General features: G+C 44.1%; 1 protein-coding gene across 1 annotated transcript; it reads left to right on the top strand.

The window, feature by feature from the left end:
• Positions 1-838: 838 nt before the first annotated feature.
• LOC110313999 (polyadenylate-binding protein 1-like 2) lies at positions 839-2,940 on the top strand. The gene is made up of 2 exons (XM_021188473.2): positions 839-1,799; positions 2,268-2,940. Exon 1 carries the CDS (start codon positions 1,089-1,091, stop codon positions 1,776-1,778), a length of 690 nt encoding a protein of 229 aa, XP_021044132.1. The 5' UTR covers positions 839-1,088; the 3' UTR covers positions 1,779-1,799; positions 2,268-2,940.
• The last annotated feature ends 8,695 nt before the right edge of the window (positions 2,941-11,635 follow it).

Below are 11,635 nucleotides of genomic sequence, written 5' to 3' on the forward strand. Positions count from 1 at the left end.
TGTGTGTGTGTGTGTGTGTGTGTATCTTTCCAGCGGGTAGCCCCCTCCTCTGGATGCTGGAACATTGCTTCTAGGCTCCTTCAGGCAGGGTAGCCTATGTTCAAGGCCACCCCTCCCACTCTCGCTCACTTGCAAGGTTCCCACTTGAATCACCGCAAGCTTCCCTTATGGGGGAAGGGGCAGAGCCCCCACCTCTCCCGCCCGCGCAAGACGCGGAACCCGAAGCCCTCCGGTCCAGCGCGCAGCCCCGTCCCCGGCATCGTCTTCCCCGGCGCGTGGGCGCCCCAGAGGCTGCGCACTGGTACCCCAGCCCGGGCTCGGCCCGCCCCCGCGCTGCCCGCCCGCAGCCCCGCAGCCCCGCAGCCCCGCAGCAGCCACAGGGGGAACCAAAGAGACAGAAGCCTTCCCAGCTGCCCGGACCACAGACGCCAACACCCCCCGCCCCCCACCCCACGCCGCCCTCGCGCCCGCGCCCCGCACGCCAGCCAGCCCACGACCGAGCGCGGTGGCAGCGGCGACAGGGGCAGGGGCAGGGGCAGGCTGCGGGCTGCGGAGACGGAGTCNGCTCTGCGCGCTAGCTAGCGGCCGGCGCTCGCCACCCCCGGTGANTCGCTCGCTCCCGCCACAGCGGGGGTCCCCGTCCGCGGCCGCCGCGCGAGCCCCCGGCCCGCGTTCCGGCGCCCACCGGCCCTCGCCGCCTCTCCGCCCCCACAGTTCCCAGGAAGGGAGGTCGCGGCAGCGGCCCGGCGGCAGCGGTGACCGTGGCGTCCGCGGCGACAGTGGCGGCGGAGGTCGCCGCAGCGGCGGCGGCGGCGGCGGCAGCGGCGGAGGCGGCCGCGGCGACCGTGGCGGAGGCGGTGGCGGAGGCCTCCGTGGCGGAGGCGGAAGCAGAGGTGGAGGCTGAGGTGGAGGCCGAGGCCTCGGCGGAGGCCAGCCTGGGGGAGGCGGCGGCCCTGGCCGGGGAGAAGGCAGAGGCCGGCGGCGCGGCCGCGGCGGTGGCAGCCACGGAGGCCAGCCTGGCGGAGGCCAGCCTTGAGGAGGCCAGCCTGGCGGAGGCGGCTGCGTCGCCTTCCTACGGGAGGGTGGATATGGACGAAGAGCTGGCGGCGGCCTTGGCTGCAGAGGAGGAAGAGGCGGCGGCCGGGGGCTCGGACGATGGGAACCCAGACTTTCCCACGGCCTCGCTGTACGTGGGCGACCTGCACCCCGAGGTGACCGAGTCCATGCTGTATGAGAAGTTCAGCCCTGCCGGGCCCATCCTGTCCATCCGCATCTGCAGGGACAAGGTCACCCGGCGCTCTCTGGGCTACGCATATGTCAACTACCAGCAACCGGTGGACGCCAAGCGGGCCCTGGAGACCATGAACTTTGACGTTATCAATGGCAGGCCAGTGCGCATCATGTGGTCCCAGAGGGACCCGTCGCTCCGCAAGAGCGGGGTGGGCAACGTCTTCATCAAGAACCTGGGCAAGACCATCGACAACAAGGCGCTGTACAACATCTTCTCGGCCTTCGGCAACATCCTGTCCTGCAAGGTGGCCTGTGACGAAAAGGGGCCCAAGGGCTACGGGTTCGTGCACTTCCAGAAGCAGGAGTCTGCCGAGCGGGCCATAGATGCGCTGAATGGCATGTTCCTGAACTACCGCAAGATTTTCGTGGGGAGATTCAAGTCCCACAAGGAGAGAGAGGCCGAAAGGGGAGCCTGGGCGCGCCAGTCCACCAGCGCTGACTTCAAGGATTTCGACGACGACTCCGATGACGAGGCCACCTTTCGATGAAGACATCCCAGGACCCAGCCAGTAGAGCCACATCTTGGCTCCCACCCCGTTTACAGCCCCCCACCCCCCAACCCACCAACCCACCAGCAGTGTATTGTATTGGGAGTGCAGGTTTCTCTCTCCCCCCTCTTCCCCCTCCTACCTCTCTCCCCCTCACCCTTCTCCTTCCTCTCCCCCTTCACCCCTCCCCGCTCCTCTTTTCCCCTTTCCTTCCCTCCCTCTCTTGCCCTCTCTCCCTCTCTCTTCCCTCCCCTCGCCTCTCTTCCGCCCCCCCTCAGAGCTAGCTAGCTAGCTTCCCCTTCCCCTCTCCCCCTCTCTTCTTCTGCCCTCTCCTTCCCTCCCTTCCTCCCCAACCCCAGCAAGGGCCCCTTGTAGAGGATAATCCCACTAATCTATGCCATTGGAGAGGTTAAAGGCTGCCTCTTCTCCAGGTGGTGGTCGGTCTGATTCTTAAAAGCGTTTTTTTCTGTCTCTTTGTTTACTGCACAGGTGATGCAATTCATGGTAGAAATGTCTGGAAGGAGAAGGAAGTCTGATGTGGGAGAAAGAAGCAAGAGTCTAATTGCTTCCCACCATCCTAATACCCAGAGAGAAGCCCTTTTATCTTCTTTGGTGTGCTGTTTTTCCAGGCTCTCTGCGCCCCTTCTCTCTCCCTCTCACCCCAGACCCTCCTTCCCTATTAACATTCTTGTAGAGTGGTTCATGTACGTGGTGTTTCTTAACCTGCTTTTTTCAGCGACTAAAACCAAACAGAAATCAACGCGTTGAACTTCTTTCCATGCTATTCAACAGGCTTATGATAAGACCGTCATCTTCAGTGCCTGCAGAGTGCTCCTGTGTATCTATCCATGGACCTTAACATTTCTGTAATCATTCCTGCATTGTTGGACATTCAGGTGGTGCCTAGTTATTTCCCTGTGTTTAAAACCAACACTGTGTGCCCTGAGGAGTGAATCCTTCCTTGTCAAGCCAAATCTAGGCTAGCATCCTGGATGCTCTCTCCTTAACTGTGGACTTGCAGGATCCACATATAGACGTTTCAAAGACTTTCCCTGTGTGTTGCCAAAAGGCTCCCTTTCATAAGCATTGTACCAGTTTGTATTTGTGCCAGCCAGCCAGTGCAGCTAGTAAAAAGAAAAAAAAAAATGGGTATGCTCATGTTTTCTGCACAACCTCATTCACTTCTCTCTCTCTCTCTCTCTCTCTCTCTCTCTCTCTCTCCTTTCCCCTCTCCCCTCTCCCCTCTCCTCTCTCTCCCTTTCTTTCTCTGTCTCTCTCTGATTGCTCCTGTGTATGTCTCTGTAGGCGCGTGTGTGCACACGCGCACAGTCAATCTCATGAGCTGCAAATGGCATCTTCACTGTTGTGGTTATTTCACTGGAATTGAATGCTGTTTACCACCCCTTTCCTGCGTTCCTGCTTCCTGTCCTTTTCCTTCTTGCCAGAAAAATAAATCAGCTATGATGCAGGAAAAAACAAAATCACTAAGCAGATGATTTAACAGAAGAAATGGAATGCTAGAATGCTATCAGCAATCAGTCCTAATGACTCCCATGCCTTCTTGAACTGTACTCATCTCTATGTGCCCAGTGTTTTTCAGTAATCTCTGAGACATTTTCTTGTTTCTCTAGTATTGTTCTTATGCATTGTCATATATGTATATTATAATGTACATACTGTTTTTATATCTGCTTTTCATGTGTGTGTATGTGTGTATATGCGCAATGACTGCTGAGCTTCATTTCCTGTCATTAAAGATACTTTTAAAATATTTTCTTTGGCTGTTGGTACTTGATTTTTGTCTTGGCTAATGTGAACAATATGTAAAATGAAGTAGATAGATTGATTCATAGATGTGTATACATATTCATGTCTATATCCATATGTTTTGTGTTTGTGTACACTTTATTAACAATTCATTTTTATAATCAACCTTAGTAACATCATGGTTATTTCTTCAGTAAATGCTTAGAAGATATTTAATATGTTAAAAATATGTGTTACCTGTCTTGTTGGGCAAGAAAAGTGCATTATTTAATTACTATACTCAAAGATAGTATATGTTTACCTCCTTGAGCTGGTCCAGGCTTATGAGTATTCCAGTTGTACTATTATAATTATCTTGTGTTTCTGTATATGGTTTATCTTTTAATAGATCTAAGCACTTTGTAATTTTATATACTTTCAGATTTGTTCTATATAAATTATATATAATTATGATTGGAAATATGTATTTAAAATTTTCAATATAAAAAGGGCCAGTAAAAAAAGAACCTACAACATTTCTGAATACCATTACTTGCAAAACATGAAATAGATATCTGAAATTTTATTTATAACATGCATTGTTTCAGTGATGTATATTTTCATCATCACAGTTGTTTAAAAATCCCCATCTTGAAAATCACTCAATATATTCATTCATTTCAGTTCCAGATTCCATCATGGTGGTATCCAGTCATATCTACAACAAAATCATCTAAAAACATGTTCAAAATATTTCTCCATACAAAATCAATTCTATGAACATTTTTCTCCCTTTCAAGTGCATTTCAGACTACGTGATATAGATATGTCAAATATTTTGGACTTGTTAAGTTCTTTTCTTAGAAATTCCCACCTGTAGTAGTGCAGGAGAATGTACATACCACTTCTCACCTTACTTCTTTCAGTTGCCCATTGTGCTTTTCTTCATAAAACTTCATTTACAAAGTGAAGATCTAGCACAGTGGTTCTCAACCTGTGGATCAAGACCCTTTGGGGGGGGTTACATATTAGATATCCTGCTTACCAGATATTCACATTATAATTCAGAGAAGTAGCAAAATTATAGTTGTGAAATTGCAACAAAATAATTCTGTAGTTTAGGGTCACTACACCAGATGCACTGTATCAAAATGGTCACATCATTAAGAAGGTTGAGGACCACTGGTCTAGCACATTAAAAAAGAAAAACTTCATTTTAGTTTCTCTACTTTTTCTATATCTCTATAAGAATTTCCAAACAAACGTAACCACAACTGTATAGAAGTTAGGTTTTTAAATACTCCCCCCTCTTTGGTTTATCAAAGTAGCTCTTCATGCTTATTTCTCTTATTCCCACAATCCTGGTTAATTGTTTTGTACTTGTATTGCCCCTCCTCCCTTATCCCAGGGAAAATTATTTAACAATCGTTTTCCTCATTCTGGCTGTTAAGTGACACTTAAAATTCAAGATAACTGTCAGAAACGTTTATTAGAAAGAAGAAAAAAAGTATGTTTAGTAAATCACTTGAAATGTTTCTATAAACTCTGTAATGCAAATTAAAACTATGTCTGCCTCAGTAGGAGTGATTAATTTATGTCATCTAATACCCTTGTAGACCCTTCTTATAGGTCAAGACAACTTTGACAATTGGGCATAGAATTACTGGGTTTTGTTTTAGCATTTTTTGAAGACTATAGATTGCTGATATTGTTCATATTATATCTTAAAAAATATCTGTTGTATAATTAGTTTAGCCCATCCTATAAAAGGTTCAGAAATAACCTCTCATTCACAAAGATGGATAGCTATTAGTATGCCACAAAGATTCATGTTAAGCCCGGTGTGATGGTGTACAACTGCAATCTAAGAACCCAGTAGTCCAAGGCAGGGTAATCTGAGTTTCAGACTTGCCTGCATATATAGCTAGACAGAATCTCACAAAAAAATTTTGATTACCCATGTTCATTACCAGGATGGATTAACTTTGATTTACAAAAGATAAAATTCATGTCATATCTAGCAGCAAAATAATCTGAATGGACTGAGAATGAGATCAGTTTGTCAATTTCTACAAAAAAGTCAGCCAGGTTTTTGGTCAGGTTGTATGAAACGTAGATTGACAATTATTTCTTATATCATAGTTTAAAATTTTCTAATCCATTAACCTTCCTTTTACATAGGTCTTTGAACAAAGTTTGTTGCATTCAGAGTACAAGTTTACATTTATTATATTAAATTTCTTAAATGAAACTCCTTATGAGGTATTATAAATTGATTTTATTCCCTAACTTTTCTTTGATTATTGATACCGCACAGAAATAAAAAATATTTTTATATATTGGTCTTATGGTCTATAATTTTTCTTTTATTGATTCTTATACTTTATAAAGAGATTGTGTCATTGAAGGCTAGAGTAATCAAAGCAGCAATGTAGCATAATTAAAAATAGGCACTTTAACCACCCAAATGTGAGCTGCAAGAATGAACATGTCAAAAGCCCATGAGGACTCAACCTTATACAAAGAAGTATAGACGACTGAGAAAAGCTAGGCACAAGAGAGGGATCTTCCTTGGGAAAAAGGCACACCAGTTGGTTGCCCAGTGCTAAATGGTTGGTCCTGGAAGCATACATGTAAGTAAAATTATGGATTCAACAGGTTATATACATATATGTATATATACATATATACATATATACATACATACATACATACATACATACATACATACATACATACATAAGTACATACCACAATAACAATTAGTGAAAAAAGAGGCCATGAATTTATAGGAGAAAGGAGTATATGGGAGGGTTTGGAGGGAGAAAAAGGAAGGGAAAATGTAATTAAATTATAATCTCAAGAAAAAATTCTGCAAGCACTAACAATGAGGAGGTGAGTTTGAACAAAGTATAATTATATATATATATATATATATATATATATATATATATATGTATATATAAATACTAGAAATAAAGTCAATATGCAGGCAAATGATCTACAACAAAAGAATACACAGTAAAGGATTGTTTCTTCCAAAAATTATGCTGGGAATACCAGACATCCAAATACTGCCTCTCTCAAAGTTTATACTTTGATTACGTTACATACAAAACTGATTAAATGACTAAAATTAATGGCTGATCTAAACATATGACTTGAGTCCCTAAAAAGCCAAGGAAAACAGGAAGGAGAACAACTTCATTCCACTAATATTAGGAATATTTTAATGGATATGATACCAAAACAAGAACAATGAAAACAAAATAAGTAGATTATGAGAAAAGGAAATATTTTTGCATAGCAAACAATAAAAATGAAAACAATAATCAGAATGGAAGAAAATATTTTCAAATTATATAATCCAACAATGGGCTCATATCCAAAATATATGAAGAAACACTGCAACCAAAACTCCAGAAGAAAACTTACTTAAAATGAGCAAAAAATTTGAACAGGTATTTTCCAAAGAAAGCCGTATAAATGTTAAACAAGTACATGAAAAGGTGTTCAGCATAATTGATCCACATCAATGAAATATAAGTTGAAACCACAAGACTAAACTGGCTGTATTGAAAGTAAAAAAACAAATCAAGGTTATGAATAAAGGAGAACACTTATATGTTGTTGTTAGAAATAAAAACTAGTGATCTTACATCCCGGGTCCCTCAGAGCCCAGTCTGTGCAGGAGAGCCTGTGGCCTGCAGAAGCAACATAGCTTCTGGGACAGGCCGCATTTCAGGCCACCATCTTCAGCCAGGAAGCAGATCTGAGCTCTGGATCTCCGTGCTCCTTCCCCACCAGAGGAGAGGTGGCCTTCAGAGAGTACTCTGACCACTGAGACTCAGGAGAGAGCTGGACTCCCAGGAGTGCTAACAGAGGCTAACAGGAGGAACAAGCTCCAGCCAGAGGCAGCTATAACAACTAGCACCAGAAATTACCAGATGGCGAAAGGCAAACTTAAGAATCTTACTAACAGAGACCAAGACTCCTCATCATCATCAGAACCCAGAACTCCCACCTCAGCAAGTCCTGGATACCCCAACATACACGAAAAGCAAGACTAGGATTTAAAGTCATATCTCATGATTATGGTAGAGGATTTTAAGAAGGGCATTGATAACTCACTTAAAGAAATACAGGAGAACACTGCGAGACAGGAGGAAGCCCTTAAAGAATTATAGGAAAACACTGCTAAACAAATATATAAAGGCAGACCTACTAGAATTATACCAGATTACTCACCAGAGACTATGAAAGCCAGAAGATCCTGGAAAGATGTTATACAGATCCTAAGAGAACACAAATGCCAGCACAGGCTACTATACACAACAAAACTCTCAAATTACCATAGATGGAGAAACCAAAGTATTTCATGACAAAGCCAAATTCACACAATATCTTTCCATGAATCCAGACCTTCAAAGGATACTAAAGGGAAAACACCAATACAAGGACAGAAAGTACACCCTAGAAAAAGCAAGAAAGTAATCTTTCAACAAACCTAAAAATAGACAGCTGCAAGAACAGAATCCCAACTTTAACAACAAAAATAAGAGGAAGCAACAATTACTTTTCCTTAATATCTCTTAATATCGATGGACTCAATTCCCCAATAAAAAGACATAGACTAATAGACTGCCTACACAAACAGGATCCAACATTTTGCTGCTTACAGGAAACCCACCTCAGGGAAAAAGACATACACTACCTCAGAGTGAAAGGCTGGAAAACAATTTTCCAAGCAAATGGTCCGAAGAAACAAGCTGGAGTAGCCATTTTAATATCAAATAAAAGTGGCTTCCAACCCAAAGTTATCAAAAAAGACAAGGAGGGGCACTTCATACTCATCAAAGGTAAAATCTACCAAGAGGAACTTTCAATTCTGAATATTTATGCTCCAAATACAAGAGCAGCCACATTCATTAAAGAAACATTAGTAAAGCTCAAAAGACACATTGCACCTCACACAATAATAGTGGGAGATTTCAACACCCCACTCTCACCAATGGACAGATCCTGGAAACAGAAACTACACAGAGACAGATCGAAACTTACAGAAGTTATGAAACAAATAGATTGAACAGATATCTACAGAACATTTTATCCTAAAGCAAAAGGATATACCTTCTTCTCAGCACCTCATGGTACCTACACCATGCTGGTCACAAAACAGACCTCAACAGATATAAAAATATTGAAATTATCCCAAGCATCCTATCAGATCACCACGGACTAAGGCTGATCTTCAATAACAGCATAAACAATAGAAAGCCAACATTGACGTAGAAGCTGAACAACACTCTACTCAATGATAACTTGGTCAAGGATGAAATAAAGAAAGAAGTTGAAGATTTTTTAGAGTTTAATGAAAATGAAGCCACAATATACCCAAACTTATGGGACACAATGAAAGCAGTGCTAAGAGGAAAACTCATAGCTCTGAGTGCCTCCAAAAATAAACTAGAAAGACCATACACTAGCAGCTTGACAGCACACCTAAAAGCTCTAAAACAAAAGGAAGCAAATTCACCCAAGAGGAGTAGAAGGCAGGAAATAATCAAACTCAGGCCTGAGATCAACCAAGTGGAAACAAAAAGATCTGTTCAAAGAATCAACCAAACCAGGAGCTTGTTGGAGACTGACACTGAAGCATAAGCCAAAGTTCCCCTCCCTTTTTGAGAAACTTCTGACCTTTTGAAAGAACAGCTGACAGAACACCAAGATCAGACAATAGTAACTGCAAACTTTCCGGAAAAAAAACACAGAAGGTTCCCTGAGCTAGGAGTAGATAGCATATCCCGGGCAGGTATGCAGAACCAACCCTGCCCCCAGGCTGCAAGTTTCTCCCTCTTTACTTCCTCCTTCTTACCGCATTTATTCTGTAGCCTTGCTCACAATAAACAGACCTTGACAATCATTGCATGATTTCATCCCCCTTTCTTGTCCATTTCTCTTTCAGGCATCGTCCCCCTCTGATCCCCCGAATAACTGGGTCCTGCGGGACAGGACAAGTGGCGTCCCAACGTGAGGCCCGAGGTATGGACCCTCGCAGGACGGAGCCCATTTTCTTGAGAAGGTCGCTTTGAAGAAGTCGTTTTGAGGAGTGCTCTCACCAATCATGAGAGAAAGTCGTCCTCAGTAAGTTTACATTTCTCCATCCTATAGAAATGGGCCAAAAACTTTCTAAAGAGGCACGAGGCATGCTTCATTGAGGATCTCAAAACCTCTCTCAGGGAAAGAGGAGTTAGAGTTAAAAAGAAAGATTTGACAAAATTTTTTATCTTTGTCTCTCAAGTCTGTCCATGGTTCATAATAGATGGACTAGAGATTCATCCCCTTAAATGGGAAGAGGTAGGACGTGATCTTAATGATCTTTTAAATAAAGAAGGACCAGGTGCAGTGCCTACTCAGATCTTTAGTTATTGGGGTCTTATTAGAGATATCACTAGGTCCTCCTCGGCTAAGGCAGGCAAGATTCATTGGCTGAGGATTTCCTTAAACCAATGTCTCGCTCGGCCTCTATGTCCTCTGTAAAGATTGTAGACTCACAGTTGCCACAACCTCCTTCACCATGCCCCTCCGTTATTATTAATATATCTTCTTCAGAGGACCTGGCTATTCGCCCCCAAAAGCCTGTCCAACCCCTCTATCCTCAACTGCCTGCCAATGCAGCCACATCCAGTGAGCCAAAATTACAAGAATCAAAGCTTACCTACCCCATTTTTAAGAAGCCTCATGAAGATTGGCTAAGTCCCTCTGAAGAGAGTGAGTTGGAGGAAGAGGATGCCCAATATGGCAACCCTGATTGGCCACCTATTGCAAACACAGTGGCACACTCTAGGCCCCTTCCTTACCCCTCCGCTCCTGAAATTTGTGCGCCCATGATCATTCCACCGCCTCCACAAGGCGATTACCTTTTACAGGCCAAAAATCAGCTATCTAAACAAATTTCTAACCTTAAAGAGGTCCTAAATTTACAGAAACAGTTTGCTAATCTCTCCACAGAGCTCTCCTCTCTTCAGGAGACTGTGAGACAGACAGTTTTCGCTGGTCTACTGATGGCTCCAGTCCCTTTCGCTGCCATCTCTGGTGGCCATCAGGCTTGGGGGTCAGCCAGCTTGCCGCATTCTCACCCTAACAAAGCCTCCCCAAAACCTCATTCTAACAAAACCTCCCAGAGAGTTAGTTCAAAAATATCCTTGGCGTTCCCTGTGTTAACCCACCAGAGCGCCAAAGAGGTTTCCTCCTCAGAGGAGGACCCCGCCACTGATACAAAAAATGGCAATGAGGATGAAAAAGCAAGCGATAGTGAAACTGAAAATGCGACCATGGCCGCAGCTCCTGAGGCCCTGCTGCAAGAGATGAGTATAAAAGATTGAAGTTTAAGCCTCTTAAGGATCTTAATACTGCAGTCCAAATTTATGGTCTTAACGTACCCTTTACTGTTTCCATGCTTGAGGCCCTCTCCAGAGGGGGATACCTTACTCCCACTGAGTGGTTTAGAGTTACCCAGGCAGTTTTGACTCATGGACATTTTTTGTCTTGGAAAGCTGATTTTCTAGACAGGTGCCAGTCTCTCACCAGACAAAACCAAAGAGACCCTAAGGTGCCTGCGGCTGCTTGGACCCTTAATAAGCTTAATGGGCAGGGAAAGTATGTGTCTGAGAGGCGCCAACTTAAATTTCCCAGGACTCCTGTCACAGGTTAAGGAGGCTGCCCTTGGGGCATGGCGGCCCATCCCTTCAAAAGGCTCTATGACTACCCCATTGACCAAAGTTATTCCAGGACCTCAGGAGCCTTACAATGAGTTTGAGAGGAGACTCTTAGAAACTGCTGAAAAGGTCCTGGGCCCTGAGGAAAATAATAGCAAGTTTATAAAACAGTTGGCCTATGAAAATGCCAATTCGCCGGGCGTGGTGGCGCATGCCTTTAATCCCAGCACTCGGGAGGCAGAGGCAGGTGGATTTCTGAGTTCGAGGCCAGCCTGGTCTACAAAGTGAGTTCCAGGACAGCCAGTACTATACAGAGGAAACCCTGTCTCAAAAAAAAAAAAAAAAGAAAGAAAAAGAAANAAAGAAANAAANAAAGAAAAAGAAAAAGAAAAA

This window comes from Mus pahari, chromosome X (assembly GCF_900095145.1).
Source record: "Mus pahari chromosome X, PAHARI_EIJ_v1.1, whole genome shotgun sequence".
Taxonomy (NCBI): domain Eukaryota; kingdom Metazoa; phylum Chordata; class Mammalia; order Rodentia; family Muridae; genus Mus; species Mus pahari.

Coding starts and splice junctions, on each gene's coding strand:
- LOC110313999 (XM_021188473.2), top strand. CDS start 1,089: ATGGACGAAGAGCTGGCGGCGGCCTTGGCTGCAGAGGAGGAAGAGGCG.